A 27,784-nucleotide genomic window follows, 5' to 3' on the forward strand; every position below is an offset into this window, starting at 1 on the left:
TAAGTATTTTGTAGCCGCTGCTTCTGAGGTAATGTATGTGCCAATAGGATGCAGTGTTTTTGATTATTGAAATGGTTTACTTACATTTGTATTATTCTGTTTTTGTTCCCAGGGGGGAAGGGGAAGGCACCTTCGGAGTGCTTAGGCAAGAGGCCTACGGGCATACATATACCCATAGTATATGTTTGTCTATGCACACTAGGTAAGACCTGGGCGGACCATCCCCTGTATTTTGGTTAGTGCGCCAGGTGGTGCTAGTTAGGTAAGTGTTTTAATTTTAAAAAATTTAACCAGGTAGGCTAGTTTAGAACAAGTTCTCATTTACAACTGGGACCTGGCCAAGATAAAGCATAGCAGTGTGAACAGACAACAACACAGAGTTACACATGGAGTAAACAATAAACAAGTCAATAACACAGTAGAAAAAGAAAAGAAAAAGAAAGAGTCTATATACATTGTGTGCAAAAGGCATGAGGAGGTAGGCAAATAATTACAATTTAGCAGATTAACACTGGCTTTAGGGATAATCAGTGAGATACACCTGCTGGAGCGCGTGCTACGGGTGGGTGTTGCCATCGTGACCAGTGAACTGAGATAAGGTGGAGCTTTACCTAGCATGGACTTGTAGATGACCTGTAGCCAGTGGATCTGGCGACGAATATGTAGCGAGGGCCAGCCGACTGGAGCATACAGGTCGCAGTGGTGGGTGGTATAAGGTGATTTGGATGGCACTGTGATAGACTGTATCCAGTTTGCAGGGTAGAGTGTTGGAAGCTATTTTGTAGATGACATCGCCGAAGACCAAAAAAAAACAGAACTTGAGCGTGCATAACTATTCACCCCCCCCCCCCCCAAAGTCCATACTTTGTAGAGCCACCTTTTGTAGCAATTACAGCTGCAAATTTCTTGGTGTATGTCTCTATAAGCTTGGCACATCTAGCTACTGGGATTTTTGCCCTTTCTTCAAGGCAAAACTGCTCCTACTCCTTCAAGTTGGATGGGTTCCGCTGGTGTACAGCAATCTTTAAGTCATACCACAGATTCTCAATTGGATTTAGGTCTGGGCTTTGACTTTGCCATTCCAAGACATTTAAATGTTTCCCATTAAACCACTTGAGTGATGCTTTAGCAGTATGCTTAAGGTCCTTGTCCTACTGGAAGGTGAACCTCCATCCCGGTCTCAAATCTCTGGATGACTGAAACAAGTTTCCCTCAAGAATTTCCCTGTATTTAGCGCCATCCATCATTCCTTCAATTCTGACCAGTTTCCCAGTCCCTGCCGATGAAAAGCATCCCCACAGCATGATGATTCACTGTGAGGATGGATGGTGTTGTCGGTGTGATGAGAGGTGTTGGGTTTGCGCCAGACATAGCGTTTTCCTTGATGGCCATAAAGCTCAATTTTAGTCTCATCTGACCAGAGTACCTTCTTCCATATGTTTGGGGATTCTCCCACATTCCTTTTGGCGAACACCAAACGTCTTTGCTTATTTTTTTCTGTTAAACAATGGCTTTTTTTTCTGGCCCCTCTTCCGTAAAAGCCCAGCTCTGTGGAGTGTACGGCTTAAAGTGGTCCTCTGGACAGATACTCCAATCTCTACTGTGGAGCTTTGCAGCTCCTTCAGGGTTATCTTTGGTCTCTTTGTTGCCTCTGATTAATGCCCTCCTTGCCTGGTCTGTGAGTTTTGGTGGGTGGCCCTCTCTTGGCAGGTTTGTTGTGGTGCCATATTCTTTCCATTTATTAATAATGGATTTAATGGTGTTCAGTGGGTTGTTCAAAGTTTTGGATATTTTTTTATAACCCAACCCTGATCTGTGTTTCTTCACAACTTTGTCCCTGACCTGTTTGGAGAGCCCCTTGGTCTTCATGGTGCCACTTGCTTGGTGGTGCCCCTTGCTTAGCGGTGTTGCAGACTCTGGGGCCTTTCAGAACAGGTACACTGAGTTTACAGTGGGGCAAAAAAGTATTTAGTCAGCCACCAATTGTGCAAGTTCTCCCACTTAAAAAGATGAGAGTGGCCTGTAATTTTCATCATAGGTACACTTCAACTATGACAGACAAAATGAGGATAAAAAATCCAGAAAAATAAGTATTTGGTCACCTATAAACAAGCAAGATTTCTGGCTCTCACAGACCTGTAACTTCTTCTTTAACCTGTCTACGATACTGGTTCCCAATTGGGAATCAACCCTCCCACGTTCAGCTGAAACGGTGGCGCATGGAACGCAAAAATATTCTTAAAAATATTTAACCTCCACACATTAACAAGTCCAATAGCTCAAATGAAAGATAAACATCTTGTTCATCTAGCCAGCAAGTCAGATTTCTAAAATGTTTTACGGCGAAAACATAGCACATATATATGTAAAACCACCACCAGACACAGCTCATTTCAATAGCCAAAACATGCAATCAACAAACGCAGGATTAAAAAATAAATCGCTCACTAACCTTTTGAAAATCTTCATCAGATGACAGTAATATGACATATTACACAGTACATTTTTTTTTTTTCAATAATATGCCATTTATATCCATAAATGTCCATTTACAGTGAGTTCACCTTCAGAAATTACTCAAAAATGCCCGCAGGAAATCTATGTAGTGCGGCAAGATAACGTAAATAGACATCATAAACTTTGACTAAATATACATGTTCTACATATAGTTAGAAAGATACACTGCTTCTTTATGCAACCGCTGTGTTAGATTTATTTTTAACGTTACAGAAATCGCACACTATTCCATATGCTGAGACAGCGCTCAGTTCCAAGCTACATTTCCACGTAATGTTGGAGTCAACAGAAACACAGATTTAAGCATAAATATTCCCTTACCTTCGATGGTCTTCGTTCAGAATGTTCTGGAAGGCTTCATACTTACCCAATACATCGTTTGGTTTCAAGTCTTGCGTCTTTGTATTAGCTACTGCTAATAACATCAGCTGAAATGCACCCAAAACGTCCTCTGGTCCGGATAAGTTGCGCATCAAAACTTCAAAATTACACATTATATGTCGACTAAACAGGTCAAACTAAGTGCAGAAGCAAGCTTTATGATGTTTTAGACGTGCAAAACAAACTTCAATTCAATCGGCCATCGTCTGCCCTTCTCTTGAGTGCTGGAAACAAAGGAATGGCTGGGACCAATTCGCGCCCATACGCACAGCCTATTCTCTCGTGGCACGCACTAATTTCACTCCCATAGGGAGTCCCAGAATCATAGCTGGTTGGGAAGGGTGTGGGCCATGACGTCAAAGTTGCTCCAACTTTCTTGGCCACAAAAACTAGTTTGGAAGAATGCCTGCCCTGTGAGTTCTGCTATACTTACAGACATAATTCCAACGGTTTTAGAATCTTTAGAGTGTTTTCTATCCAATAATAATTTTTATTTGCATATATTAGCAATTTTTGACAGATTTTTTTTCCAGTTTACTAGGGGTACCCAATCTCTCCAAACTCTCCAATCTCTCCATATGTCTGCCATATCCTTAACAGGTTGAGGCTCCTCTGTCCTCCACTCGTTACCTGTATTGGGGAGCCTAGACAGTTTAATAATATTTAAGCCTCATCTTTTTCAAATGATCCACAAAAGGGATCAACTCAGAAAGTGTTTATTGTCGCTAGTTCAGCATGACGGGAGACACCGTTTATGGGTTACAAATTGGAAACATATTTTTGAGCAGTTTTTCATGCACATGGCCGAAAATCATTTTTTAGGCTCAAGGCAGCTTGTCGCTAGTTCAGAATAGCGGGTGACACCGTCTTATCCGGTGTCCTGTGTGAATTTAAGTATGCTCTCTCTAATTCTCTCTCTATCGGAAGACCTGAGCCCTAGGACCATGCCTCAGGACTACCTGACCTGATGACTCCTTGCTGTCCCCAGTCCACCTGGCCATGCTGCTGCTCCAGTTTCAACTGTTCTGCCTGCGGCTATGGAACCCTGACCTGTTCACCAGACGTGCTACCTGTCCCAGACCTGCTGTTTTCAACTCTCTAGAGACAGCAGGAGCGGTAGAGATACTCTGAATGATCGGCTATGAAAAGCCAACTGAAATCTACTCCTGAGCTGCTGACCTGTTGCACTGTGATTATTATTATCTGACCCTGCTGGTCTTCTATGAACGTTTTAACATCTTGGCCATGTACTGTTATAATCTCCACCTGGCACAGCCAGAAGAGGACTGGCCACCTCCTCATAGCCTGCTTCCTCTAGGTTTCTTCCTAGGTTCTGGCCTTTCTAGGGAGTTTTTCCTAGCCACCGTGCTTCTACACCCGCAATGCTTGCTGTTTGGGGTATTAGGCTGGGTTTCTGTTCAGCACTTTCTGACATCAGCTGATGTAAGAAGGGCTTTATAAATACATTTGATTGGGTTACAAATGTGAAAAATATTTTGGAGCAGTATTTCATGCACATTTCCCGAAAATCTTTTTTTATGCCGGTAGTTTAGCATGATGGGAGACACCGTTAATGTGTTACGAATGTGAAAGATATTTTAGAGCAGTTTTTCATGCACATAGCCAAAAATATTTGTAATGCCCTTTCCGGAATGCTGCTAGGTCAACATGACGAGTGACCGTTTCTGGGTTACGAATTTGAAATATGATTTTGAGCAGTTTTTCACGCACATGGCCGAAAATCATTTTTTAGGCTCAATCCAGCTTGTCGCTAGTTCAGAATAGCGGGTGACACCGTCTTATCCGGTGTCCTGTGTGAATTTAAGTATGCTCTCTCTAATTCTATCTCTATCGGAAGACCTGAGCCCTAGGACCATGCCTCAGGACTACCTGACCTGATGACTCCTTGCTGTCCCCAGTCCACCTGGCCATGCTGCTGCTCCAGTTTCAACTGTTCTGCCTGCGGCTATGGAACCCTGACCTGTTCACCAGACGTGCTACCTGTCCCAGACCTGCTGTTTTCAACTCTCTAGAGACAGCAGGAGCGGTAGAGATACTCTGAATGATCGGCTATGAAAAGCCAACTGAAATTTACTCCTGAGCTGCTGACCTGTTGCACTGTGATTATTATTATCTGACCCTGCTGGTCTTCTATGAACGTTTTAACATCTTGGCCATGTACTGTTATAATCTCCACCTGACACAGCCAGAAGAGGACTGGCCACCTCCTCATAGCCTGCTTCCTCTAGGTTTCTTCCTAGGTTCTGGCCTTTCTAGGGAGTTTTTCCTAGCCACCGTGCTTCTACACCCGCAATGCTTGCTGTTTGGGGTATTAGGCTGGGTTTCTGTTCAGCACTTTCTGACATCAGCTGATGTAAGAAGGGCTTTATAAATACATTTGATTGGGTTACAAATGTGAAAAATATTTTGGAGCAGTATTTCATGCACATTTCCCGAAAATCTTTTTTTATGCCGGTAGTTTAGCATGATGGGAGACACCGTTAATGTGTTACGAATGTGAAAGATATTTTAGAGCAGTTTTTCATGCACATAGCCAAAAATATTTGTAATGCCCTTTCCGGAATGCTGCTAGGTCAACATGACGAGTGACCGTTTCTGGGTTACGAATTTGAAATATGATTTTGAGCAGTTTTTCACGCACATGGCCGAAAATCATTTTTTAGGCTCAATCCAGCTTGTCGCTAGTTCAGAATAGCGGGTGACACCGTCTTATCCGGTGTCCTGTGTGAATTTAAGTATGCTCTCTCTAATTCTATCTCTATCGGAAGACCTGAGCCCTAGGACCATGCCTCAGGACTACCTGACCTGATGACTCCTTGCTGTCCCCAGTCCACCTGGCCATGCTGCTGCTCCAGTTTCAACTGTTCTGCCTGCGGCTATGGAACCCTGACCTGTTCACCAGACGTGCTACCTGTCCCAGACCTGCTGTTTTCAACTCTCTAGAGACAGCAGGAGCGGTAGAGATACTCTGAATGATCGGCTATGAAAAGCCAACTGAAATTTACTCCTGAGCTGCTGACCTGTTGCACTGTGATTATTATTATCTGACCCTGCTGGTCTTCTATGAACGTTTTAACATCTTGGCCATGTACTGTTATAATCTCCACCTGACACAGCCAGAAGAGGACTGGCCACCTCCTCATAGCCTGCTTCCTCTAGGTTTCTTCCTAGGTTCTGGCCTTTCTAGGGAGTTTTTCCTAGCCACCGTGCTTCTACACCCGCAATGCTTGCTGTTTGGGGTATTAGGCTGGGTTTCTGTTCAGCACTTTCTGACATCAGCTGATGTAAGAAGGGCTTTATAAATACATTTGATTGGGTTACAAATGTGAAAAATATTTTGGAGCAGTATTTCATGCACATTTCCTGAAAATCTTTTTTTATGCCGGTAGTTTAGCATGATGGGAGACACCGTTAATGTGTTACGAATGTGAAAAATATTTTGGAGCAGTTTTTCATGCACATGGCCGAAAATTATATTTTAGGCCCTATCCAGCATGCTGCTTGTTCAGCATGACGGGAGACACCGTTTCTGGGTTTCAAATGTGAAAAATATTTATGGGCAGTTTTTCATGTACATGAGACTAGCCATAACATTACTGCACTTCTCACTGTCCTACAGTTAGCCTACACATAAATCCACTCAGATTATAGCGTAAATAGCAGTTTACAATTTGTTTTGGTCATTGTAGCCTTTCTCATTTCACTTTTAATTCTGTCATTTTAATACCATATTCCATTGATTAGATATCATGCAGCCCTTTTTTTTTTTTTTTTTTTTTTTTACCTTTATTTAACCAGGCAAGTCAGTTAAGAACAAATTCTTATTTTCAACGACGGCCTGGGAACAGTGGGTTAACTGCCTGTTCAGGGGCAGAACGACAGATTTGTACCTTGTCAGCTCGGGGGTTTGAACTCGCAACCTTCCGGTTACTAGTCCAACGCTCTAACCACTAGGCTACCCTGCCGTTTTGAAGACATTCTCAGGTTTATAGGCCTATCACAACTAAATAAATATTGGATTTTATTGGGATGGCTATATTACATGGATTTATTAAATATTTTAAATTGTAGATGTTCCAAAGTTGCGCTAAACATGTTTATGTTAATTAACGGTCAATAACCTTGAGACCGGCAGTCATTTGCATCTCAGAATGGGTGGCAATAAGCTGGTACTAAATATTTTAAAAATCCTTCAGTAAACCTTAAACCTCAACTAAATATTGCAATGAATAATGTGGAATTGAGCAAGATAAACTGCTTAGTTTGTAAACTGTCATGGTCAAAATATATTGTCATGTTTCACGTGAACACGAAGCCAATCCAGTGGTCTGAAAAGTTTTGGGAGCTATGCTCCGTCTGCCCTGTTTGAGTATTGTCTGTAGACCCCTTAACAGCTCACACAGACACACAAACAGAGAGTGGAAATATTTTTTAATATTTTTATATACACTCACTGACCAGTTTATTAGGTACACCACTCAGCTCACAAAAATGGATCGCTGCTACAGACAGTGGCTTGCTATATAAAGCAGGCAGACAGGCATCAAGGCATTCAGTTACAGTTTGATTGAAAGTTAGAAAAGACAAAACGAGTGACCTAAGCAACTTTGAGCGTGGTATGATCGTCGGTGCCAAGGACGCCGTATCCAGTATGTTAGAAACATCCACCCTCCTGGGCTTTTCATGCACAGTGTCTGGGGTTTACCGAGAATGGTGTGACAAACAAAAACCATCCAGTCAGCGGCAGTCCTGTGGTCAAAAACAGCTCGTTGATGAGAGAGATCGAAGGAGAAGGGCAAGAATCATGCAAGCTAAAAGGCGGGCCACAAACAGACAAATAATGGCATCTCGGAATGCACAACTCGTTGATCCTTGTCACGGATGGGCTAACGCAGCAGACGACCACACCGGGTTTCACTCCTATCAGCTAAAAACAAGAAGAAGCGGCTACAGTACGCAGGCGATCACCAACACTGGACAATTGAGGAGTGGAAAAACATGGTTCGATGAATCCAAGTTCCTGTTGCATCATGCTGGTAGCAGAGGCAGGATTTGGCTTAAGCAGCATGAGTCCTTGCATCCATCCTGCCTGGTGTCAACAGTACAGGCTGGTGGCAGTGGTGTACTGGTGTGGGGAATGTTTTCCTGGCACACGTTAACCTAATTTTATTACCTTGTGCAATCAACCACTCATAAAAAATACAGTTTGACAAAACAAACCATACAACTAATATATATGCCAAACTCACTAAAGGCCAGCATCCCGGAGTCACCTCTTCACTGTTGACGTTGACACTGGTGTTTTGCGGGTATTATTTAATGAAGCTGCTAGTTGAGGACTTGTGAGGCGTCTCTTTCTCAAATTAGACACTCTAATGTACTTGTCCTCTTGCTCAGTTGTGCACCGGGGCCTCCCACTCCTCTTTCTATTCTGGTTAGCGCCCGTTTGCGCTGTTCTGTGAAGGGAGTAGCACACAGAGTTGTACCAGATCTTCAGTTTATTGGCAATTTCTCACATGGAATAACCTTCATTTCTCAGAACAAGAATAGACTGACGAGTTTCAGAAGAAAGTCTTTGTTTCTGACCATTTTGCGCCTGTAATCGAACCCACAAATGCTGATGCTCCAGATACTCAACTAGACTAAAGAAGGCCAGTTTTATTGCTTCCTTAACAGAACAACAGTTTTTAGCTGTGCTAACATAATTTCAAAAGGATTTTCTAATTATCAATTAGCCTTTTAAAATTATAAACTTGGATTAGCTAACACAACGTGCCATTGTAACACAGGTGTGATGGTTGCTGATAATGGGCCTCTGTACACCTATGTAGATATTCCATAAAAAATCTGCAGTTTGCAGCTACAATAGTCATTTACAACATTAACAATGTCTACCTTGTATTTATGATCAATTTTGGTGTTTTTTTAATGGACAAAAATATGCTTTTCTTTCAAAAACAAGGACATTTCTAAGTGACCCAAAACTTTTGAACGGTAGTATATCTCTACTACTCATACGAATCCTCTCAGGATCCCTCCCCCTTGACCCATCTTGCTCAACTTTCTTCACTGCCTCAACATATGACACCCTCTGCTCTACTCTAAACCCTGGTAACCTCAACCTGCCTCTCTTGCACAGGACATTAACAATTCCTAAACTGTATTTCTGATCAATTTTATGTTATTTTAATCAACAAAAAATTTGATTTTCTTTCAGAAACAAGGACATTCCTAAGTGACCTCAAACTTTTGAACAGTAGTGTATATGCTTCAGTAAGATTGGCTTTTTAATGTTCATAGTAATGGTTATCAACTGTACTGCAGGGATGAAACGTAAGTCGCACAAAATAGAGGTTGTGGTGGCAGCTGCAGAGAAGCATTTGGGTGTACGAGATTTGATGTTTGCAGTGTTACAGGGTGTGTTGAGTGGTGGTGTTCCATTCTTTAGATAGGGTTAGATGGTAGGCTATTTGTTGATTTATTTTCCTTTTTTCAAATAAAGTATAAATCAAATAACATTTTATTGGTCACATATTTAGGAGATGTTATTGCGGGTGTAGAGAAATGCCTGTGTTCCTAGCTCCAACAGTGTAGTATCTAACAATTCACCAATCTTAAAAAGTAAAATAATGTAATTAAGAAATATATAAATATTAGGACGAGTAATGTTGGCTAAAATATGGTAGAATAGAATGCAGAACATACATATGAGTAAAGCAGTATGTAAACATTATTAAAGTGACTCGTGTTCCATTATTAAAGTGGCCAGTGATTCCATGTCTATGTATATAGGGCAGCAGCCTCTAAGGTGCAGGGTTGAGTGACTCGGTGGTAGCCAGCTAGTGATGGCTATTTAACAGTCTGATGGCCTTGAGATAGAAGCTGTTTTTTAGTCTCTCTGTCCCAGCTTTGATGCACCAGTACTGACCTCGCCTTCTGGATGACTATGCATAGTCACTTTGCCCCCGACCTACTTGTACAGATTACCTCAACTAGCCTGTACCCCTGCACACTGATTGGTACTGGTGCCCCCTGTATATAGCCTCATTATTCTTATTGTGTTACTTTTTATTATTACTTTTTTTTATTTTAGCCTACTTGGTAAATATTTTCTTCGTCTTGAACTGCACTGTTGGTTAAGGGCTTGTAAGTAAGCATTTCACGGTAAAGACTACACTTGTTGTATTCGGCGCATGTGGCAAATAAAGTTTGATTTGATAGCGGGGTGAATAGGCCGTGGCTTGAGTGGTTGATGTCCTTGATAAATCATACTCCAGTCTAGTTGGCGGTAATGCAACATTTATTGGATGCCAATCGCCAATAATCCTCATCGAAGAAGACAATTTCAGTTAGGTCCCTTCCAGTTTTGTTTGCTTCCGTTTAACCTGTTAGGCCTAGGCAGAATACTGCCCCCTTTGGAGGAATTGCGTGCCCATAGTAAACTGAAAAAAAATCTATCCAAAATTGCTAATATATGCATATAATAATTATTATTGGATAGAAAACACTCTAAAGCTTCTAAAACCGTTGGAATTATGTCTCTAAGTATAGAGCTCACAGGGCAGGCAATCTCCCAAACTAGTTTTGGGATCATGAAAGTTGGGGCAACTTTGACGCCATCGCCCCCACCCTTCCCAACCAGCTATGGATCTGGGGACACTTTCTATGTCTTCCACTAGATGTCCTCATTCAGTACAGCGTTTAATTGTTCAAATCCCGTGAGTTTTGACCCTTTGGGAGTGAATTGAGTGCGTGTCGCGAGAAAATACCTGTGCGTTAGGGCGCGAATTGGTCACAGTCATTCCTTTGTTCCAGCTCACCTGAGAAGAAGTAACAATGACCGGTTGAATTGAGAATTGTTTTGTACGTTTAGAACATCCTAAAGCTTGATTCTACACTTAGTTTGACCAGTTTAGTCGACATATAATATGTAATTATGGGTGCATTTCAGCTGATACTGCTAGCAGATGCTAATACAAAGACACGACTTGAAACCAAACAATGTTTTGGGTAAGTATGACCCCTTCCACTACATTCTGAACGAAGACCATCAAAGGGAATATTTATGTTGTAATTTTGTGTTTCTGTTGACTCCAACATAGCGGAGAAATATTACTTATGTCTGAGCGCCGTCTCAGATTATTGAATAGTGAGCGATTTCTGTAACGTTAAAAATAAATGTGACAAAGCGATTGCATTAAGAAGCAGTGTATCTTTCTAACTATATGTAGAACATGTATATTTAGTCAAAGTTTATGATGTCTATTTATGTTATCTTGCGGCGCTATCTATAATTTCTCCGGACATTTTTGAGTATTTTCTGAACATTCTGAACATGAATCATCCCCGAGAGGAACCCCTCACTTTCGATTCTGCAACAGAATCGTCGTAATGAATAGGCTATGCCAGTTATTTTGGTTTCTGTATTTTACATTCAGTAGACTGTAGTAGCAAATACAATGCTTGAAAAGTGTACAAACTATTCTATCTATAAGAGCTAGAGGAATTATTAGAAATAATACTGCGATAAATAGCTTATAGGCCTAGAATTTACACAGTGAAATATATTTTTTAATCTGATTGATATGAAATTACATGCCTGCAGCCTAGGATAAACATATCGCTTGAAAACGGAGAACAACTCGTAGGCATAGTCTACACATAGTCCAGCCATCCACATGGACTGTTGTCCTCATTCGGTAACTCCTCCAACACCTGATTGAATACATTCACTTTTTTCCAACATTCCATGGAACTTTTTTCCCGAGCTGTGGTCCTTGCGTAATTGTTTAAGGCCATGCTGGTTGTTGTGATAAAAATCACACAAAAAAATGGTTTAAGACAAAACAATTACAAAAATATATACTTCAGGACGGAGTCATGTCAGTGAAATTCAGGTCAGAAAGTCGAAGCTCGAGAAAGATGCCTGAGTTTCCGACTTTGAATTCCAAGTTGGATGACCATTCAAAATGATTTTCGCAGTTGCGCACATTTTTTTTTAACCAATGTCCCCACTTGTTTTGAATGCACATAACTTGAATTGCTGCATTTCTACCACAGTTCTTCTTGCGCACTAGCTCCCTATATCATCAGTACAAGCGCTATTTGATTTGCCAGATACTCCACACGCCAAGCACAAAGAGGGACTGATCGAACAGCCATGGCCTGGACAAAAACATAATAAATACCAAAACCCTCCCCCTGAATGAAATTGAAAAAGCATGACCCTGCCCAATTTTCCTCCAGGTAACAATTTCTGTAAATTAAAATTGACTGGTTCCTTAAACCAGGGTTTCCCAAACTCAGTTCTGCCCCCCGTGCACGTTTTGGTCACAGTACTACAGTTGATTTAAATAATCAAATCTTGGAGTCATTTGAATCAGTTTTGTAGTTAGTGGTGGGAAAAAAAACTAAATGTGCACCAGGGGGGGAGGACCGAGTTTGGGCTGGGTTAGACCACTTCAGCTGGGTTCCAACCTGAACAATGTTTAAAATGTTGATGCAGCCCCCAGTTATCCATAGTGTATACTTTTTTATCTTATCAAAATGAAGATCCCCAAAATTTGGTCGGGAAAACAGTACCAAGAGATGACTTACCTTTTCACAATTTGGTTACAATACTATGTTAAATCCAAAGTCGAGATCGTTTATTAAAAGCCTTTACATTTGTCAGTCCATTTTGTAGATTAATCAAGGCCTAGAATCAATTCAGATGGCGAAATTTAAAGGTCACATGTGCAGAGACTGCATTCAAGGCAAATGTTGCATACATCGGCTCAATCGGAAATCATAATTATCGCACTATTATGTGAATCTAGTCCGAAGTGTGGCAAAGCCCCTCTTGTCCCTATGAAAGTGCCACCCCAGTAAAGTTTTCCACAGACTGCTGGGGCATGCTTGGCATTTAAACGCATTAAAGGTATTAATGGAAACAATTTAACACAGAGCGCTTTGTTCAAGTTAACGCAGCTTACTTGGCTCTGATTAGATATCGGTGTCATGCTCTACAGAAGCAAAGCGAGCGAGTAGTGTCTGTAAAACATTAACATTGTCCCATTTGACCTATGTTGACACCTAACATACTGTATTAATTCCTCTGAAACTTTTTTCTTAGCTATCAGTTCTACACAAATACAGTGGTATCACATTCTACAATAGCAACACATCAGTACTACTGAATATATGTTTGCTATATCCAATCGATGAAATAGAAGGCATTAGCTGCAAAGCATAAATTGCTTTAATCCCAGGACCCTGGGAATATTTTGGCAAGAAAAACAAGCAGACCAGAAGTGAAATTCAAAATGTCAAAACAGACTGAAAAAGATGGTATTTCCAACATATCTACAGTAGCCCGTGCTTCATGATAGTCAATATTAGTCTTTATTATTATTGTAAATCAGACTCAACTCTCCAAAAGTTCCCTAGCCAACCCAACTCTTTGGAAGCGTGGTCTGGGCAGAGGCGGGAGGGGTTCCACTGGTTACACTCAAGTTTAAAAGACATGTCATCCACTCAATCATCTCAAAACTTTCATAGGTCTGCATTAAAATGGTGACTATCTCACAGGTTCTCTTCAATCTGAAGCTACCACTGAGACTTGAAGTAGCATACATTTGAATTAAAATAAGTGAATGGTTATCATCATAATTTAGATACATGTGTAAATAGGAGAAATGCACCACAGACTTAATAGTGGGGGTGATTTTTTATGGGATTCACTGGCATAGTCATGAGCTAATGGTTCAAAATGAATAAAAAACAGTGAGAGTAATAATACTTATTATAAAAAGGTTGATATCGTGTAACATTTTTCAGTAAAAAACAATGAATTTTGCCAGCAAATAATGAGGTTAAGAGCCAACGGAAAAGCAAGGACAAAAACTATGACAAAGATACACACTCATACACATTCTCTCATAGAAACCATGCACTCTCACGTACACATAGACACTTCTTGGATGACAGTTTCATGTGTGGAAGGACTCGGTGATGTGGCACGCTGTGAATGGCCATGGGGGGACTGAAGGTCAAATAATGGTTGATTGAACATAGCCCCATATCCCCTCTCTTCCATCCAATCTCTTTCTCCCTCCCTCTGTCTAGTCTTCTCCTGCTTTCATTCCTCTGACAGATCCCTCATTCCGCATCTGAAAAAAGCAGAGTAAAAACCATACATTATATCCCTGCAACATGTAAAAATGCATCCAATCACACATTTTTCAGACATTCCACGAAGCAACATACATTTTTTGTTAAAATATGATTTTAGGCCATAGCAAAACACATTTAGTGTACAGTCGTGTATGACAACTACAACAATAGCTTATACAGTATGTTGAGAGGGGCTAGGGTCAATTTGTCGTATCCGGTGTGCCGTGTGATCGTAAGCATGCTCCCAGTAATCTTTTCTCTCTCTGTCTCCCCTTCCGGAGGGCCTGAGACCGTAGGACGGCAGCTGAGGACACCCTGGCTCGATGATTGCTGGCTGTGCCTGTCCCCAGTCCACCTGGTTGTGCTGCCGATCCTGTGCTGTGGACTGCCTGGCCTGACTACACATGCTCGTAAGGTAGCCTTCCAAGGTGGCAAGCACAGTAGCATAGTGGTTAGAGATGCAAGCCAGCAACAGGAGGGTTGCCAGTTCTAATCCCAGGTCCGATGGGAAAAATCAGTCAGGAAGTGAGCTGTTAACCAGGGGGTTATTGGTATCAAATCCTAGATGATATCACGTGTCGCTGTGCCCTTGAGCAAGACACTTACGACTCTATTCAATCCACATTGCATATCTTTACAGTGTGATTGCCTTTAAAAATGTCAAAGTTCCTGCTTTAGAGGAGACTGCATTCATGGTAAATGCTGCATATGTCGGCTCAATCGGAAATTCACTTAATTATATTGCGGAATCTGTAAAGCCATTTGTATTTATTCTGGAACCCCATTAGCTGCTGCCAAGGCAGCTACTCTTCCTGGGGTCTGGAAAAATTAAAGCAGTTATACAATTTTAAAAACGTTACAATACATTCATAACAGATTTCACAACACACTAAGTGTGTGCCCTAAGGCCCCTACTCCACTACCACATATCTACAACACAAAATCCATGTGTACATGTGTATGTTATCGTGTGTATATGCATGTGTTTCACAGTCCCCGCTGTTCCATAAGGTGTATTTTATCTGCTTCTACTGCTTGCATCAGTTACCGGATGTGGAATAGAATTCTATGTAGTCATGGCTCCATGTAGTACTGTGCGCCTCCCATAATCTGTTCTGGACTTGGGGACTGTGAAGAGACCTCTGATGGCATGTCTTGTGGGGTATGCATGGGTGTCTGAGCTGTATGCCAGTAGTCAATAGCTCTCACAAATACAAGTAGCGATGAAGTCAATCTCTCCACTTTGAGCCAGGAGAGATTGAAATGCATATTATTAATGTTTGCGCTCTATGTGAATCCAAGGGCCAGCCGTGCTGCCCTGTTCTGGGCTAATTGAGTTGTGGCACCTGACCACACAACTCAACAGTAGCCCAGGTGCGACAAAACTAGAGCCTGTAGGACCTGCCTTGTTGATAGTGCTGTTAAGGTGGTAAAGCAGCGCTTTATTATGGACAGACTTCTCCCCATCTTCGCTACTGTTGTGTCAATATGTTTTGACCATGACAGTTTACAATCCAGGGTTAATCCAAGCAGTTGTCACCTCAACTTGCTCAATTTCCACGTTATTTAGTGAATGATTTGTCCCAAATACAATGCTTTTAGTTTTAGAAATATTTTAGGACTAACTTATTCCTTGCCACCCATTCTGAAACTAACTGCAACTCTTTGTTAACTTCTTGGTGACAGGGGGGCAGTATTGAGTAGCTTGGATGAATAAGGTGCCCAGAGTAAACTGCCTGCTACTCTGTCCCAGATGCTAATATATGCATATTATTAGTAGTATTGGATAGAAAACACTCTGAAGTGTCTAAAACTGTTTGAATTATGTCTGTGAGTATAACAGAACTCTGGCAGGCGAAAACCTGAGAAAAATCCAACCAGGAAGTGGGTAATCTGAGGTTTGTAGTTTTTCAACTCTTTGCCATTCCAATATACAGTGTAAATGGGGTCATATTGCACTTCCTAAGGCTTCCATAGATGTCAACAGTCTTTAGAACTTTGTTTCAGGCTTCTACTATGAAGGGGAGAGAATGAGAGGGGATTGAGCCAGGTGTCTGGCAGAGTGCCACAGGCTCGTGAGGCGCGGTCACGAGAGAGTTAGCTCTCGTTCCATTGCTTTTCTACAGACAATAGAATTCTCCAGTTGGAACATTATTGAAGATTTATGATAAAAACATCCTAAAGATTGATTCTGTACTTAGTTTGACAAGTTTCTACGACCTGTAATATAACTTTTTGAACTTTTCTTTTTGGCTGCTTTGTTGTCTGAACGCTGTACTCAGATTATTGCATGGTTTGCTTTTTCCATAACGTTTTTTTAAAACCTGACACAGCGGTTGCATTAAGGAGAAGTATATCTCTAATTCCATGTATAACACTTGTATTTTCATCAAAATTTATGATGAGTATTTCTGTAAATTGATGTGGCTCTCTGCACAATCACTGCATGTTTTAGAACTACAGAACCAATGTAAAATGAGATTTTTTTATTTAAATATGCACTTTAGCAAACAAAACATACATGTATTGTGTAACATGAAGTCCTATGAGTGTCATCTGATGAAGATCAAAGGTTAGTGATTAATTCTCTGTGCTTTTTGTGAATCCTCTCTATGGCTGGAAAAATGGCTGTGTTTTTCTGTGACCTAACGTAATCGTTTGTGGTGCTTTCGCTGTAAAGCCTTTTTGAAAACAGACACTGTGGCTGGATTAACGAGAATTGTATATTTAAAATGGTGTAAAATACTTGTATGCTTGACAAATTTTAATTATGAGATTTTTGTTGTTTTGAATTTGGCTGGCTGTTGGCGAGGTGGGACGCTATAGTCCCACATATCCCAGAGAGGTTAAGTGTTAATTTCAGTCGCTCTAGTAGCTGACATTTATAGTTTAATTAAGTTTACCTGATAACAACACACTATTTTGCAAAGAAAGTCCACAGTAGCCTCAACAGCACTCTCTAGGGTAGTACCATGGTGTAGCCGGAGGACAGCTAGCTTCCGTCCTCCTCTGGGTACATCAACTTCAATACAAAACCTAGGAGGCTCATGGTTCTCATCCCCTTCCATAGACTTACACAGTAATTATGACAACTTCCGGAGGACTTCCTCCAGCCTATCAGAGCTCTTACATCATGAACTGAAATGTTGTCCACCCAATCAAAGGATCAGAGAATTAATCTAGTAATGAAAGCATGCACTGCAGTGTACAACATTTGGTGAGTAGATTACTGAGGAAAAAATAAAATAGTTGAACAGTTCTGAAGAAATTAATTTCTTCCAAAATGAAGGAGAAGCACGAGTCTTTTTTTCTTCAATGAAATGTATTTATAAAGCCCTTTTTACATCAGCCGATGTCACAAAGTGCTGTACAGAAACCCAGCCTAAAACCCCAAACAGCAAGCAATGCAGATGTAGAAGCACGTGGCTAGGAAACACTCCCTTGAAAGGCCGGAACCTAGGAAGAAACCTAGAGATGAACCAGACTGAGGGGTGGCCAGTCCTCTTCTGGCTGTGCCAGGTGGAGATTATAATAGTACATGGCCAAGATGTTCAAACGTCATAGAATACCAGCAGGGTCAGATAATAATAATCACAGTGGTTATAGAGGGTGCAACAGGTCAACACCTCAGGATTAAATCAGTTGGCTTTTCATAGCCTATCATCCAGAGTTAGAGACAGCAGGTGTGGTAGAGAGAGTCCAAAACAACAGGTCTTGGACAAGGTAGCACTCACTTAGTTACCAAATGCAGCTAGCTAGTTTAGCCTACTGAAAGACCCTTCTCAAACAGAAGGATGCTATTTTAGCTAGATGGTTATGACTTTCCAACAACACTGGCACTCTTCCAAGTCAAGGTAAGCTTTTGGTATTACTAATTTATTGCCACCGGAACCACCGGTGTAACTGTTTACACTAACATTACGGCATGATTGTAGCTGGTTTACAAACACATGAGTTATATTAGCCAGTGGTGTAAAGTACTTAAAACACTTTAAAGTACTCCTTTAGTTTTTGGGGGTATCTGTACTTTACTATTTATATTTTTTGACTACTTTTACTTCACTACATTCCTTTAGAAAATATTGTACTTTTTACACCATACATTTTCCTTGACACCCAAAATTACTCATTACATTTTGAATGCTTAGTAGGCCAGGAAAATAGTCCAATTCACACACTTATCAACCGAACATCCCTGGTCATCCCTACTGCCTCTGATCTGGCGGACTCTCTAAACATACACTTTGTGTGTAAATTATGTCAGTGTTGGAGTGCCCCTGGCTTTCCGCAATTCAATTTTTTTGTTTAGAAATAAAAATGGTGCCATCTGGTTTGAAATGATTTATACTCAGGTATATTTTAAATCAAATACTTTCAGACTTACTCAAGTAGCATTTTACTGGGTGACTTATTTTCTATTAAGGTATCTTTACTTTTACTCAAGTATGACAGTTGGGTACTTTATCCACCACTGCTATTAGCTATGCTGACTATGACATTACTTTAGCTAATATGGTGACAACGACGTAGGCTGTTGTGTGTAGAGGTTTGGCTTGGGAAAGTTTTTTTGCCTGGTCACATACAGGACTGTGGCGGTCACAAAATTGTCAGCCGGTGATTGTCAAGAAAATAACAGTTGGTCTCACACTTCAAGATGCGCACCATTGTTCCTGTACCCAAGAAGGCACAGGTACAGTGCCTTGCGAAAGTATTCGGCCCCCTTGAACTTTGCGACCTTTTGCCACATTTCAGGCTTCAAACATAAAGATATAAAACTGTATTTTTTTGTGAATAATCAACAACAAGTGGGACACAATCATGAAGTGGAACGACATTTATTGGATATTTCAAACTTTTTTAACAAATCAAAAACTGAAAAATTGGGCGTGCAAAATTATTCAGCCCCCTTAAGTTAATACTTTGTAGCGCCACCTTTTGCTGCGATTACAGCTGTAAGTTGCTTGGGGTATGTCTCTATCAGTTTTGCACAACGAGAGACTGACATTTTTTCCCATTCCTTCTTGCAAAACAGCTCGAGCTCAGTGAGGTTGGATGGAGAGCATTTGTGAACAGCAGTTTTCAGTTCTTTCCACAGATTCTCGATTGGATTCAGGTCTGGACTTTGACTTGGCCATTCTAACACCTGGATATGTTTATTTTTGAACCATTCCATTGTAGATTTTGCTTTATGTTTTGGATCATTGTCTTGTTGGAAGACAAATCTCCGTCCCAGTCTCAGGTCTTTTGCAGACTCCATCAGGTTTTCTTCCAGAATGGTCCTGTATTTGGCTCCATCCATCTTCCCATCAATTTTAACCATCTTCCTTGTCCCTGCTGAAGAAAAGCAGGCCCAATCCATGATGCTTGGATTGTTTCCCAAGATGGCGTATTTTTGTCCTCGTCCTGTCGTGTCCCGTATATATATATATATATTTACAACTTTTTTTTCTCCACATACATTTTTAATTTTCCAAAAACTCATCTTCAGAACACTCTCCTGCAATCCGCTTCACCAATTTATATTTATATAAAAAAGTATTATTTACCTCAGATCTGTGATCCTCCGAAAGGCTAGCCAGAAATTAGCCAGAAGCTAGCCGGGAGCTAGCCAGAAGCTGGTCCAGAAGCTACTCTGAAGCTGGTGCAGGGGCTAGTTCAGAAGCTAGTTAGCTTATTTACTGGCTAATCGTTGGTACTCAGCTGACCACGGTTTGTGGTCATCGGCTGTCCTTTGGCTCGAGAATCTATCGCCAGTTTTGTACGGCGCGGTGCAGCGCAGCGCGGCTCTGAGCGGAACATATCGGACCAATTTTTCTCTCCATGTCCCTGGATTTCGGCTGCTGGCTCTGGACGTCCATGCCTGGATCTCGCAGCTAGCTAGCTGCTATCCGTGTGACTATCGGCTTTCGTCGATTCCGGAGCTAACATCAATTGTTCCGGAGCTAGCCAGCTGAAGAGTTCCATCAATCACTCCTGGGCTGCAGTCACCTATCCGGACCCGTTTTGCTGCCTACGCGGAGCCCCACCGGGCCTTCACGGCTAGACGGCCGACGTTGTCTACCCGAGGGAATTGTCCGGCTGGCTCCTCCGGCGCAACGTTGCCTGGGCGCCCATCTGCGGCCTGCTAGCCGTTGGCTATCTTATTGGCTGCTATCTGAATAGACAATCGGACAATTTTTATTTTATTTTAATTTATTTTTCTTCTTGGGCCTCTATAACTATATCTATTGTTTTTATTTTTGTTGTTGTTGTGTGATTTGGATTCATCCCCTCTACCACACGGAAACCCACTAATCTACTGACGGAACGCAAGAGTTGGCTAATAACAGGCCTCCATCTTATGCTAGCTTGCTCCTATGCTAGCTTGCTACCGATTTCTCGCCGTGACCCCCAACCAACCTCTCCACTCACTGGACCCTTTTGATCACTCGACTGAGCATGCCTCTCCTTAATGTCAATATGCCTTGTCCATTGCTGTTCTGGTTAGTGTTTATTGGCTTATTTCACTGTAGAGCCTCTAGTTCTGCTCATTATACCTTATCCAAACTATTAGTTCCACCACCCACACATGCAATGACATCTCCTGGTTTCAATGATGTTTCTAGAGACAATATCTCTCTCTTCATCACTCAATACCTAGGTTTACCTCCACTGTATTCACATCCTACCTTACCTTTGTCTGTACATTATACCTTGATGCTATTTTATCGCCCCCAGAAACCTCCTTTTACTCTCTGTTCCAGACGTTCTAAACGACCAATTCTTATTGCTTTTAGCCGCACCCTTATTCTACTCCTACTCTGTTCCTCTGGCGATGTAGAGGTGAATCCAGGCCCTGCAGTGCCTAGCTCCACTCCTATTCCCCAGGTGCTCTCTTTTGACGACTTCTGTAACCGTAATAGCCTTGGTTTCATGCATGTTAACATTAGAAGCCTCCTCCCTAAGTTTGTTCTATTCACTGCTTTAGCACACTCTGCCAACCCGGATGTTCTAGCTGTGTCTGAATCCTGGCTTAGGAAGACCACCAAAAATTCAGACATTTTAATTCCAAACTACAACATTTTCAGACAAGATAGAACTGCCAAAGGGGGCGGTGTTGCAATCTACTGCAAAGATAGCCTGCAGAGTTCTGTCCTACTATCCAGGTCTGTACCCAAACAATTTGAACTTCTACTTTTAAAAATCCACCTCTCTAAAAACAAGTCTCTCCCCGTTGCCGCCTGCTATAGACCACCCTCTGCCCTCAGCTGTGCTCTGGACACCATATGTGAACTGATTGCCCCCCATCTATCTTCAGAGCTTGTGCTGCTAGGCGACCTAAACTGGAACATGCTTAACACCCCAGCCATCCTACAATCTAAACTTGATGCCCTCAACCTCACACAAATTATCAATGAACCTACTAGGTACCTCCCCAAAGCCTTAAACACGGGCACCCTCATAGATATCACCCTAACCAACTTGCCCTCTAAATACACCTCTGCTGTTTTCAACCAAGATCTCAGCGATCACTGCCTCATTGCCTGCATCCGTAATGGGTCAGCGGTCAAACGACCTCCACTCATCACTGTAAAACGCTCCCTGAAACACTTCAGCGAGCAGGCCTTTCTAATCGATCCTGGAAGGATATTGATCTCATCCCGTCAGTAGAGGATGCCTGGATATTTTTTTTAAATGCCTTCCTAACCATCTTAAATAAACATCCCCCATTCAAGAAATTTAGAACCAGGAATAGATACAGCCCTTGGTTCTCCCCAGACCTGACTGCCCTTAACCAACACAAAAACATCCTATGGCGTTCTGCATTAGCATCGAACAGCCCCCGTGATATGCAGCTGTTCAGGGAAGCTAGAAACCATTATACACAGGCAGTTAGAAAAGCCAAGGCTAGCTTTTTCAAGCAGAAATTTGCTTCCTGCAACACTAACTCAAAAAAGTTCTGGGACACTGTAAAGTCCATGGAGAATAAGAACCCCTCCTCCCAGCTGCCCACTGCACTGAAGATAGGAACACTGTCACCACTGATAAATCCACCATAATTGAGAATTTCAATAAGCATTTTTCTACAGCTGGCCATGCTTTCCACCTGGCTACTCCTAACCCGGTCAACAGCACTGCACCCCCCACAACAACTCGCCCAAGCCTTCCCCATTTCTCCTTCTCCCAAATCTGCTCAGCTGATGTTCTGAATGAGCTGCAAAATCTGGACCCCTACAAATCAGCCGGGCTAGACAATCTGGACCCTTTCTTTCTAAAATTATCTGCCAAAATTGTTGCCACCCCTATTACTAGCCTTTTCAACCTCTCTTTCGTGTCGTCTGAGATTCCCAAAGATTGGAAAGCAGCTGCGGTCATCCCCCTTTTCAAAGGGGGTGACACTCTTGACCCAAACTGCTACAGACCTATATCTATCCTACCATGCCTTTCTAAGGTCTTCGAAAGCCAAGTCAACAAACAGATTACCGACCATTTCGAATCTCACCATACCTTCTCTGCTATGCAATCTGGTTTCAGAGCTGGTCATGGGTGCACCTCAGCCACGCTCAAGGTCCTAAATGATATCTTAACCGCCATCGATAAGAAACATTACTGTGCAGCCGTATTCATTGATCTGGCCAAGGCTTTCGACTCTGTCAATCACCACATCCTCATCGGCAGACTCGACAGCCTTGGTTTCTCAAATGATTGCCTCGCCTGGTTCACCAACTACTTCTCTGATAGAGTTCAGTGTGTCAAATCGGAGGGTCTGCTGTCCGGACCTCTGGCAGTCTCTATGGGGGTGCCACAGGGTTCAATTCTTGGACCGACTCTTCTCTGTATACATCAATGAGGTCGCTCTTGCTGCTGGTGAGTCTCTGATCCACCTCTACGCAGACGACACCATTCTGTATACTTCTGGCCCTTCTTTGGACACTGTGTTAACAACCCTCCAGGCAAGCTTCAATGCCATACAACTCTCCTTCCGTGGCCTCCAATTGCTCTTAAATACAAGTCAAACTAAATGCATGCTCTTCAACCGATCGCTACCTGTACCTACCTGCCTGTCCAACATTACTACTCTGGACGGCTCTGACTTAGAATACGTGGACAACTACAAATACTTAGGTGTCTGGTTAGACTGTAAACTCTCCTTCCAGACCCACATCAAACATCTCCAATCCAAAGTTAAATCTAGAATTGGCTTCCTATTTCGCAACAAAGCATGCTTCACTCATGCTGCCAAACATACCCTTGTAAAACTGACCATCCTACCAATCCTCGACTTTGGCGATGTCATTTACAAAATAGCCTCCAATACCCTACTCAACAAATTGGATGCAGTCTATCACAGTGCAATCCGTTTTGTCACCAAAGCCCCATATACTACCCACCATTGCGACCTGTACGCTCTCGTTGGCTGGCCCTCGCTTCATACTCGTCGCCAAACCCACTGGCTCCATGTCATCTACAAGACCCTGCTAGGTAAAGTCCCCCCTTATCTAAGCTCGCTGGTCACCATTGCATCTCCCACCTGTAGCACACGCTCCAGCAGGTATATCTCTCTAGTCACCCCCAAAACCAATTCTTTCTTTGGCCGCCTCTCCTTCCAGTTCTCTGCTGCCAATGACTGGAACGAACTACAAAAATCTCTGAAACTTGAAACACTTATCTCCCTCACTAGCGTTAAGCACCAACTGTCAGAGCAGCTCACAGATTACTGCACCTGTACATAGCCCACCTATAATTTAGCCCAAACAACTACCTCTTTCCCTACTGTATTTAATTTATTTATTTATTTTGCTCCCCCATTATTTTTATTTCTACTTTGCACATTCTCCCATTGCAAATCTACCATTCCAGTGTTTTACTTGCTATATTGTATTTACTTTGCCACCATGGCCTTTTTGCCTTTACCTCCCTTATCTCACCTCATTTGCTCACATCGTATATAGACTTGTTTATACTGTATTATTGACTGTATGTTTGTTTTACTCCATGTGTCGTTGTATGTGTCGAACTGCTTTGCTTTATCTTGGCCAGGTCGCAATTGTAAACGAGAACTTGTTCTCAACTTGCCTACCTGGTTAAATAAAGGTGAAATAAAATAAATAAATTTAAAAAATGCTGCCACCACCATGTTTGACAGTGGGGATGGTGTGTTCAGCTGTGTTGCTTTTACGCCAAACATAACGTTTTGCATTGTTGCCAAAAAGTTCAATTTTGGTTTCATCTGACCAGAGCACCTTCTTCCACATGTTTGGTGTGTCTCCCAGGTGGCTTGTGGCAAACTTTAAACGACACTTTTTATGGATATCTTTAAGAAATGGCTTTCTTCTTGCCACTCTTCCATAAAGCCCAGATTTGTGCAATATACGACTGATTGTTGTCCTATGGACAGAGTCTCCCACCTCAGCTGTAGATCTCTGCAGTTCATCCAGAGTGATCATGGGCCTCTTGGCTGCATCTCTGATCAGTCTTCTCCTTGTATGAGCTGAAAGTTTAGAGGGACTGCCAGGTCTTGGTAGATTTGCAGTGGTCTGATACTCCTTCCATTTCAATATTATCGCGTGCACAGTGCTCCTTGGGATGTTTAAAGCTTGGGAAATCTTTTTGTATCCAAATCCGGCTTTAAACTTCTTCACAACAGTATCTCGGACCTGCCTGGTGTGTTCCTTGTTCTTCATGATGCTCTCTGCGCTTTTAACAGACCTCTGAGACTATCACAGTGCAGGTGCATTTATACGGAGACTTGATTACACACAGGTGGATTGTATTTATCATCATTAGTCATTTAGGTCAACATTAGATCATTCAGAGATCCTCACTGAACTTCTGGAGAGTTTGCTGCACTGAAAGTAAAGGGGCTGAATAATTTTGCACGCCCAATTTTTCAGTTTTTGATTTGTTAAAAAAGTTTGAAATATCCAATAAATGTCATTCCACTTCATGATTGTGTCCCACTTGTTGTTGATTCTTCACAAAAAAATACAGTTTTATATATTTATGTTTGAAGCCTGAAATGTGGCAAAAGGTCGCAAAGTTCAAGGGGGTCGAATACTTTCGCAAGGCACTGTAACTGAACGTAATGACTATCACCCCGTAGCACTCACCTCTGTCATTATGAAGTGCTTTGAGAGACTAGTCAAGGATCATATCACATCCTCTAACTTACCTGCCACCCTACAGCCACTTCAATTTGCTTATCGCCCCAATAGATGCAATCGCCCTCACTCTGCACACTTCCCTATCCCATCTGGACAAGAATGCGGTTTATTGACTATAGCTTAGCAATCAACACCATAGTACCCTCCAAGCTCATCATTAAGCTTGAGGCCCTGGAACTGAATCCCGCCCTGTGGAAAACTGGGTCCTGGACTTCATGATGGGCCGCCCCCAGATGGTGAAGGTAGGAAACATCACCTCCACTGATCCTCACCATTTGGGCCCCACAAGGGTGCGTGCTCAGCCCCCTCCTGTACTCCCTGTTCACCCATGACTGTGTGGCCAAGCATGCCTCCAACTCCATCATCAAGTTTGCAGATGACATTACAGTGGTAGGCTTGATTACCAACGATGATGAGACAGCCTACAAGGAGGTGGTGAGGGCTCTGGGAGTGTGGCCCTGGAAAACAACCTCCCACTCAATGTCAACAAAAGGAGATGATTGTGGACTTCAGGAAACAGCAGAGCGTGCACCCCCCATCTACGTCAACGGGACCGCAGTGGAGAAAGTGGAAAGCTTCAAGTTCCTTGGCATACACATCACTGACAAACTGAAATGGACCACCCACACAGACAATGTGGTGAAGAAGGCACAAAAGAGCCTCAAACTCACATGCTGCTCATATATGTCAGTTAGGCTCTACACCCCTTGTAAAGTGGATTAATGTGCTTAATTTTAAGAAGAAGTTATTTGGCCACTTTAGTTGTGATACAAACCCCATTAAATCATATAGGCCTATGGGCTAGGCTACATATGGTGTGTGACTATGATTCGAACTAGTCACAAAAAAAGGCATTGTTTCTTATGCTGGGCATCATTCAAAAGTGATAATATATAATTCAAGTGACAGGCTAATATTGTCAACCATCAGACTTTTCTTGATTTAATTTTGTCTTTAAATAAACTAAATAATATGTGTGAAATTTGTTTTGATTTAGAATGGACCCTTATCATGCACCTGTATCGAAACAGGGGCAGCTTGAAAAAAATACATCTATGCACTTAAATAGCGTTTGGAGGATACATTTCCCAATGGCAGCCAGGTAGGCTATACTCCTGTTGGAAATATAAGAAATTTGCTTAATATTAGGAAAGTTGAGAAATACATTTAGTAGGCCTAGCCTATAGAAAACTGATGGGATCCTCTTTTTTAGCGGCCATCACTCGGTTTTCTCCCACAATTGCATAGCCTATAGAAATGTTACGCAACATGACCTCATGGGCTCGCATGAAGTGATTAGATTTTCAATTTCATTTGCATCTAATCATGTCAGAGTGATTAGAGGGACAGTAGAGTGCTGAGTACCAGGCAGTTAGCAAGTTTGGCAGGATACTAATGACAAGCAGCAGCATCAAAGCTTGAAGAAGCCTAATTACTGTGACTAAACGGTCATGTGGAATTTGACAGCCTTCATGACCAGTGACCGCTGGTGTTGCGGTAATAAGGTCACCGCAACAGCCCTAGTTACATACAGCTGTGTTGTGCATTGAAGTCCACAAGCGAAGATAACATGGCTGTTATGAGTGAACTCTGTTTACGCGTGATCAGGGGTGTATTCATTCTGCCGATTCTGTTGAAAAACATTTCTTCCAAAGAAAGTAAACGGAACAAAACGGGATAAACATACCTGAATTTGTCCAACAGAAACTCGTTTGTAACTGTTGGACTAATGATTACACCCCATTTCAGCTAGATGCAGGCAAATGTATGCAAGGCGGTATTGACTGTCACAGTTGGTCACCTCAAATTTGTCTCTCGAACTGTGTGCACCTACGTTTTAAACTTTCATTCATAGGCTAGGTTGTAGCAACCTCATGATGGGTATAGGGAAAATGTAAGTATAATGTAGTAGCCTAAACCTATCGCTATTACATTGAACTGGGTGAATGGAATATGAATGAGTCATCCAATATGCTGTAATAGGAATAAGGCCATGGTCATGAAAATAAAATCATCCTCCCTCATCTTAAACGGCACTGTCCGCCACTGTGGTAGACATATAGGCCCTACATGCACCGCACACAGAGACGGGCATTCCAGTGGCGTTGATGCCTCTGGAAAGATGGTCAATTGCAGATTACGGTTTCAATAAAACATTAAAAAAAGCTAATTGTGAACCAAAAACTAAAAGTGATTAGGTCAAAACATTTTAAAAATTGATAAATAAAAAAAAATCTAATCAATCACTGGCGCCCTTGAGACCAATAAAAAAAAATGTATGCCGCACTGCCAAGTCAAACAGCTGCAAAATGTGACTGTTCGGTCGCAGTATCAAACCCTGACATTTGCCAGAAAGAGTTTCCCTCTCTAAAATGGTTAAAGCAACAACAACAAAAAATCCAATGACTGGTTTGTATAAACCTCTATGACCTCAATGTTGCAATTTACAAATGCTACTATCCTTGTACCATAGAGTGAACAGTGTCCTGACAAGACAGCAACTTCTCTGAGCAAGGAAAAATCATGCATCAGCATCATTGATATGTAAAGTGCATTCATAAAGTATT

At 42.0% G+C, this 27,784-nt stretch overlaps 1 protein-coding gene across 1 annotated transcript in view; it reads right to left on the reverse strand.

Annotated features, from left to right (window-relative positions):
- Positions 1-13,279: 13,279 nt before the first annotated feature.
- The window catches only part of pitpnbl (phosphatidylinositol transfer protein, beta, like), a 43,598-nt gene continuing 29,093 nt past the window's right edge, over positions 13,280-27,784 (reverse strand). Inside the window, exon 11 of the mRNA XM_021624308.2 lies at positions 13,280-14,069. Coding sequence (XP_021479983.1) covers positions 14,022-14,069 — 48 coding nt within the window. The 3' untranslated portion in view covers positions 13,280-14,021. The remainder of the gene's footprint in view (positions 14,070-27,784) is intronic.

Source organism: Oncorhynchus mykiss, chromosome 12 (assembly GCF_013265735.2).
Source record: "Oncorhynchus mykiss isolate Arlee chromosome 12, USDA_OmykA_1.1, whole genome shotgun sequence".
NCBI classification, from domain to species: domain Eukaryota; kingdom Metazoa; phylum Chordata; class Actinopteri; order Salmoniformes; family Salmonidae; genus Oncorhynchus; species Oncorhynchus mykiss.